The sequence below is a fragment of the Theobroma umbraticum genome, unplaced genomic scaffold (genome assembly GCF_002168275.2).
Source record: "Theobroma umbraticum cultivar Fairchild unplaced genomic scaffold, ASM216827v3 scaffold_147.0, whole genome shotgun sequence".
NCBI classification, from domain to species: Eukaryota; Viridiplantae; Streptophyta; class Magnoliopsida; order Malvales; family Malvaceae; genus Theobroma; species Theobroma umbraticum.
In genome coordinates this window covers 7,228,770-7,236,625 of record NW_018397259.1, presented here as the reverse complement: position 1 = coordinate 7,236,625, position 7,856 = coordinate 7,228,770, and the positions used below count along the sequence as shown (strand labels likewise).

At 32.2% G+C, this 7,856-nt stretch overlaps 1 protein-coding gene across 1 annotated transcript; it reads right to left on the bottom strand.

The window, feature by feature from the left end:
- Positions 1 to 4,122: 4,122 nt before the first annotated feature.
- LOC110415532 (uncharacterized) lies at positions 4,123 to 5,154 on the bottom strand. The gene is made up of 2 exons (XM_021427209.2): positions 4,884 to 5,154; positions 4,123 to 4,732 (listed from the first exon to the last, which is right to left on the bottom strand). Exons 1-2 carry the CDS (start codon positions 4,932 to 4,934, stop codon positions 4,403 to 4,405), a joined length of 381 nt encoding a protein of 126 aa, XP_021282884.1. The 5' UTR covers positions 4,935 to 5,154; the 3' UTR covers positions 4,123 to 4,402.
- Positions 5,155 to 7,856: the final 2,702 nt, after the last annotated feature.

Below are 7,856 nucleotides of genomic sequence, written 5' to 3'. Positions count from 1 at the left end.
AGAATTAAAAATAATAATAATAATATAAATAGAAAAGGAAAGATAAAAAAAGGTTTACTTTTTTGTAATTTTATAATGAAAGGATAAAAGAGAAAAGAAAAACAAAATGAAAGAAATGGAAAGTGGTGCGAAGAAACTTAAAAGAGAAAAATTTAAGGATTAGGGTAAAGTTAAAAAGATTTATAAAATTATTTTATTATTTTTTATTTGACTTAACAATTTAATAAAAAATTATTTTAGAAGCTTATTAAAATATATATAACATATTGTATTAATAATTTAATAAAAATTTACTTTAGAGCTCATTAAAAAATATATGTAATATAAAGAAATTTTTAAAAATTTTCATTCACAAGGGATACTCTGAACTAACCACATCAAAGTTTTTTAATACTCAAAGAAAAATTAGAGATGAGATCTAAAAAAATATAAATTAAAAAAAATAATATTTGAATCATATTTTATAAAGATTTCTTAATTGAATCAAATATATATAATATTAATATATAAAAATATTATTACTTTATATATCTATTGAAATTTAAATATTTTTAAAAATATATTATTTTATAAATTTAATAAATTATTAATTGATTATATTAATTTTAAATTAAAATCAAGAAAAAATATTTTAATCAAAATTATTATCAAAGTCATTTGACATGTGCCAGCGGTACCGAAAGCAACTTGAGAGGGCATTTGATATGATTTGGTTGGGGGAACCTACAGTCTTAGCCATGAAGCCGACGTTTCACTCCTAGCCCCTAGCCCCTAGCCTTGCTGGCGAAGCCATAAGCAGTTACATAGGTAATTGGTCCATGTTGCCGTGGAATTAGCGATGTTTGTGGCCACACCAAACTGGATTCACATTATGAATCTTAAATCAGCCAGCCTTTTTAAATTAAAAATATTGTTTATTTAATATATAATATATATTTTTTCAAATCAAAATGGATCGGTGCCAAAAGAATAATGTCTAAATTTCAATCTTAATTAATCCAAGTTCATGAATAACGTCGAACACTTCTAACTTGAAAGAACAATTATTGTATATTTTCTTACAATGTATGTTTAAGCTTTATATTTAGGGATTCTTTTTTTTGTCATATTAAAAACTAATATTATATTAATTATTTTTAATTAAAAAACCATTTAAAAGTAATTAAATCTTGCAAAATTAACTCTTGATCTTTTGAGTTTGAATAACATGCTAGAAATTGAATGCCCCAACCTTTTCAAACATTAACTTGAAACTAATTTAACTGAATTGAAGGATGAAAGTAGCGAATTGACTACCATATGTCATTTTCTCTTGTTCCAATCTTTAGCTTTAAGGGATAATGCCCGGTTCCTATTGACGGAAGTGATTGACAAAAATTACTCATTCTAAAAGAAATTGGTTTAATTAGTTGTTCTGATACCATCTTTTCGATCTTCTTAATTCTTTAATTAAGCACCCTTTTGGCGTTTTCCCCATCTGCTCTCAACTCTTATATAAACAGTGTAATGCCAGGTCTTTCTCTTTTCTTTTCTTTTTCTTTTTTCAAAACTAATAGTAGTAAAAATAAACTGATATTGATTAGTGCTGGGACAGAAAAGCAATATAAATGGAGAACAATTCCAATCAAAGGGCGTTTCACTATGCCGTTGTGTCTCTGCATGCAAGTGGCAAAGCCAACTACCCCGCTTTGACTTAGCTTTGGGAGAGAAAGGTGGAGTGAGATCGGTGTATAGATTCTTGTTTGGTGCTGGATTTTGGGCGTGGCCTCTTGTATTTGTATCCAAAAAGACACAGAACCCCTTTTTCTTTTTGTGCCGAAACCGTATTTATCGGGGATAAAGGAAGTACTCAAGGTTTTCTTTTTCTAACATAATTCCTGGTATATGTGAGAACAAGGTTTCGTCAGGTTTGATCGTGGATGTTGTCCCACGTGGAGTTACGACCAAGATATGATACGACTGGAAATCCTAATAATTGCGTTTCTTTCTTTAAGTACAAATCAGATTTAGAAATTCGTTGGAATTGGATCTAAAACCTAAAATCGTATCTAACAAAGTTTATTTAAATTGGATCAACAACTTGTTAGAATTGATTATTCTAAATTATCTAGTCGTTTTTTAATATAAGTTTGAATACATGCATGGCATGACATTTAAATCACTACTCAATTACCAAAATATCGTAATACCAGAATTTACTAATTACAAAATAAAAATATTATTGTGAGAAGCTCTTGCTACTATTTTAAATAACATAAAGTAAATAAATAAATTTAAAAAATATTTACCGATTATCCTATCACATTAGTTTTCTGGTACACGCTGTTATAATATCAAATCTATTGCTTAATTTTAATTTTATTTATCAATTCTCTGAAGAGAATGTTTTAATTTAAAAAAAAATTCTAACCAAACCAAAAAATGTCAGACACATGCCTCTTAGATATCACGTTCTTTGGCATCTTACTGGCTATCAAAGTCATTTGGCTTGCGCCAACGACACTGAAAGCCACGCGGGGAAAGCATCTGATTTGATATGGGTCCGGGGTTTGTGGGGTCTCACAGTCTAGGCCATGAAACCGACGTTTCTCATCTAGCCCTTAGCCTTGCTGACGAAGCCATGACCAGTAATACATGTAATGGGTCCCGTTGTCGTGGAATACCGATGTTTGTGGCCACACCAAACCGGATTCACATCTTGAACCATAAATCAAGGCCAGTTTTTTTAAAATTAAAATTTATAATTTTAAAAATATATTTTTTATTTAATATATTATATTTTTTTTGAATTAAAATGAATTGGTGCCGAAAGAATAATGTCTAAATTTCAATCTTAATTAGTCCAAGTTCGTGAGTTATATTCACGAACATTTCTAACTTGGAAGAGCCCTTGTTGTAACTAACACTTCTAACTTGGAAGAACCCTTATCGTATAGTTTCTGGCAAGGTAAGTTTAAGCTTTATAATTAGGACGTAGGGTCATTTTTTTTTTACATATTAAATGCTAGTATTATAAAACAGTGATTACACTTATTATTTTTAATTAAAAACCAATTAAAAGTAATTAAATTTTGCTAAATTAACTCTTGACCTTTTGAGTTTGAACAACATGTTAGAGATTGAAAACCCCAACCTTTTCACACATTAACTTGAAACTAACTCAACTGAATTGAAGTATGAGAGTAGGGAATTGACTACCGTATATACATTTTCTCTTGCCCCTTATGGATAAAATTGACACAAGCATTTAAATATACTAATCTATAGCTTTAAGGGATAATGCCGGGTTCCTATTGACGAAAGTGATTGACAAAAATTACCACCACTAAAACAAATTGGTTTTAATCAATTGGTCGGATACAATCTTTTCAATCTTCTAATTCTTTAATTAAGCACCCTCCTGGCCTTTTTCCCCTTCTTCTCTCTACTCTTGTGTTAAAAAGTGTAATGACCAGTCCTTTTCTTTTCTTTTCTTTTCTTTTTTTTAAATACTAGCAGTACTAAAAATAAACTGATATTGAATAGTGCTGAGACAGAATAAGCAATACACATAGAGAACAATTCCAATCAAAGGGTGTTTCACTATGCAGGTGGTAAAGCCAACTACCTCACTGGACTTAGCCTAGGAAATGAAAGTGGAGTGAGATTGGGTTCCCACTGTTCTTTCGCCTTTTTGTCCTCGAAACCTTTCCCCCTTTAATCAAAAAAAAAAAAAAAACCAAAAGTAACAGTAGCAATCATTTAGTCAAACACACATAAGCCACAATTCTCATGGCATGGCCATGAATTTAATATGAGCTTTTATGTTTTTGTCCCCATATCTTTTGGTATTTATCGCAATATGGTCAAGATTTCAGGGGAGAGTCCTACAAAATTTTTGCAAGAGTTTCCCCTGAAATTGTGCATTTCACTTTATTATACCTGCAAAGAAACAATCCCAGGCATCGAACAAAAATTTCATTCTCATCAACTAAGGCAATCAAAAGCTTTGTATTCCTTTAGCATCATGCATATAGTTAAATCAAATGAGTACAACTATATTAAACCTCTACTTAAATGACTTTCAATTAAGTCAATATATAAACCAAACAAGGCAGTAGGTATTCCATTTAGAGCCAAGTATAAGTAATAATAAACAAGTCCCAATAATTAACAGTACTTTTAAAAAGCCATAAATTCATAATCCGTAATTACATATAATCATTAAAGCAGTAATTGTAGAAGCCAGGGCGGGCTTGATTATGGTATAAATAAAAAACAAAAAAACAAGATAAATTCTCAAATTTGAATAATGCTTTTAAGATAGGAGGGGTGGGGTTATGGGAAAAAAAAACCCATAAAACCTTAAGCTCCACCACCACCTCTAGAGTAATAAAGCCCACCATCACACCACTTACGACCGTCATCGGCGCCGCCGCCTGCCGCGGGGAGGTGGAGCTTGGTTTATAATAATGTTCCTTCCATCAAGATTCTGAGTACGGATTGCTTCAACAGCGCTCCTGATTAAAGGATCGTTTTCAATCTCAGCCAGAAGATCGTAAACCAATCGATCAACGAGAGAATTCTCTGCAACAATTCGCTCGTTCCGTCGGTCAATCTGTTCAGCTGCAAATATCAGATCTCGCTCAATCTGTTCAGCTGCAATTTGCAGAGCACTTAGCGACTGTCTCATACGCTTGATAGCCCTTCTCTTCTTCGCCAGTCTCACTCTCATAGCCCTCAAGCGACTACCCTGTTTGGACAAGCAATTTTCAAAACCATGAGAGTTTAATTTCAGCTGCAAAGCTTTTAATTCATAAAAGTTCAACCTTTTTTGGATCAATAGAATGATAAACAGAGAAAGAAAAGTAATCTAACTGAAATCGAAGAGAGAGTAATCTAACCATGTTTTGGTAGCGAGTCAGCCCGAAACGGTGAAAGGAAAAAACCGCCATTTGAGAGAGAGTTTTAGCCCAAAAAAGCAAGAAATGTTTCCGTTCTTGTAGGATTACTTGATTAGATTAAAGCTAAAAGGGAAAAAGGATCTTCGATTTTATAGGTTGTATTAGAGTATGCACTGCTTCTCGACCGTGCGGATCGAACGATCCACGACAGAGTTACGCTGATCGAAGGCTAGTAGTAGAAGAAAAAAGCAAAAGGATTTTGTAATTGTTTGGGAGAGTCAGGCTGACGCATAAATATACGCACTATCTTGGTAACTTCGCCACGAAGGGACAATTTCATTGGCTAAATATACTAAAAAAATGGAAAAAAAAAACGTTGTCAAGTAATTCATTTGCAAAAAAAAAGAAGGTATTACTTAAATTAAACCTAGGTAACTTATTAAAACGAAGATAAAAATTCCAAACATCTATATAGCAAGTAGCAACAGTTAACCAAATTAAAAATTTGTTAAATACCATAAAATATTATTTTTATATATGTAGCAACATATATACGAATTACAATTATAGGTTTTGTAAATAAAGTAGATGAATAATATATATATTAATTTTTATATTTATTATAATATATTAATATGTTTATTATTGTTATGTGATATATAATGATAAAATATATTATAATATTATAATATTATAACCTATTAATATGTTCTATCATATAATATTATAATATTATGACCGTCGCAGTGCAACTTCTCAATTGCTCATCGCCCGGTTGCTGACCTCATTGCTGCCAATCCTCGACTTGCATTGAGCCCAAACTGGCGACTAGTAAAGTTTTGACGTGCGCTAACAAAGATTGAATGGTGACAAAGAAATTCATCATTATATTATATTAATAAACAATACTTCACCAAAACATACTTTAATAGAAGATAAAAGAGGCTAATAGCTACTTGTTTTTCCACTTTTTCCCCATGGAGCTACAAAGAACCAAGGGAATCACTAAAACAAAAAAGGCCTTAAAGCCAATCCTCCAATCCCCCTATAAATCACAAAGTAGTGGAGAGTCCTAACAAAAGTTTTTCCTACTAGTCAAGCGATTCGGTTCAATCGATGATTTTACAGTACTTTCAAAAGCACAAACTGTATGTAGGAAAGTCATCACAGATTTTGTTAATCGGCATAGGGAAGCTATATATTCTTGTTTCGGGTTGATTGCAGTGTCCTTCAGGTCTACTTGCCTGCCTTGATATGTACTCTTGCTTCGGGTTGATTTTGACCTTTTCATCTTACAGGCTTTACTTAAGTTTTGGGATCAGTTAAAGAATCCATGCCTATAGTAAAGCCAAAATGTCAAAATAATTAATTATGTATAAAGAAATTAAACCTGGAAAGGTGGATAGATGATGAAGATGTCAGTTAAAAAGATCAAAGTTCAGAAAAGATTGGTGTAATTCTTCTGCATTGAAATTTTAGGCATTCTGGTTTTGCCATTTTCGTCCAATCCCTGCCATCGGACCTTGCTTCAGTTCCTCTGAACGTACAGGTAACACCAAATCTACATGCTCGAAACAGGACATGTAGAGCCTCCGGTGACAAGTATAAATCCAAATAGTAATATATAGTAACAAAATATGGAATCAGCTTAACCATATTTATTATATACATATAACCTGCAGACATCAAAACAAGACTACTTCATTAATATAAGAACTGTACCAATTTTGAGGAAGAAATTGAAAGAGTTGAGCGTCAAAATTGGGGAGCAGGGTACAAAGAAAAGAAAGAAGAACAGTGGTACATTGAGGAGGAAGGTGTTGGGAAAGAGGAGTGGGGATCTATGAGGATATGGGTTGAATTTATAGAAAGAGTTTAGCTTGAGCGTGACTTCGGGACTAAACTAGAACTTGTTGTTTGGAATACTTACCAAGTTCTTATCAAGTTATGTGTCGACAGCCAAGTTTTATCTTTCTTTCTTTCTTTCTTGTCTGAGAATAGGTAGGATTCTTTTATCCTACAAAAAAGTTATGTATTCGGGGCCCGATTAGAATTGGGCTGAACAGCTCTTGTTCCAAAGTACCAATGCTCTTGTACGAAAGTTTAAAAGTAGGGATGGAATTGAATTTTTATCCTTATCTGTTTCCATAATGATGACAATTATTAAATTAAGTCTTAATTGATTTTTTGGTTAGCAAAGACTCTTGAGGAAGAATAAAAAGAAAAAAATAACTATGTACAGAATTATGAAAGAGTTTTAATTTTAATTTTTTTTTGCATGGGAATATCCAAAGCAAACTGGAAATGAACCACACAGCTATGAGAATCAGCTTAGAAGTATTAAAACTTCATGATTATTCCGTCTTCAAATGTATTTATTTTCTTCTCTCCTCATGCTTTGCAGAAGCAGTAGAATCTCAGATAAGGCGATCCTCAGCTTGAAATATAACAAGCATACAAGTAATAAACTGCTCGACGCATTAATTCTTTGAAGAAAGTATCTCTTTATTTCTCTTCATTCGTGCAAGTTCTGTTTCCATCTCTTGAATTGCACCTTCCATGACTGTTGCTTCTTCCATTAGCAACTGTTTCAAGCACATTGTGTATTCAACTTCTAGCTTCTTCATAGTCTTCCTTGCTTTCTGTTTTGGCAAGGCAAACTCAAGATTATTAATTCAGAATTAACCATAAAATAAATTGATCAAAAGAATCCTAATTACGAGTAGAGCAGCCAGCAATATATCTTAAGTACGCTTGAGTTGTGTAGCTTTTTCTTTAAAACTCTGGGCTACTTTCCTCCTTTTTCTTTATCATCCTAATTTCTGTTCTCTATGTAGAGTCAAGATGTATATATGTTTATTTGATTAGCTTAATATTTGGTTTTCTATATTTTGAAAGTTGAAAATAAATTTCAATCAACCAAATAATTGTAAAGTAAAGACAGATTGGGATGAAATCTAACCAATTTGCCCG

Bases quoted from the DNA above. Each gene is read 5' to 3' on its own strand.
- LOC110415532 (XM_021427209.2), bottom strand. From the start codon at position 4,934: ATGGCGGTTTTTTCCTTTCACCGTTTCGGGCTGACTCGCTACCAAAAC. The intron at 4,733-4,883 runs GTTAGATTACTC...TTGTCCAAACAG, and splicing joins TGACTCGCTACCAAAACATG to GGTAGTCGCTTGAGGGCTAT.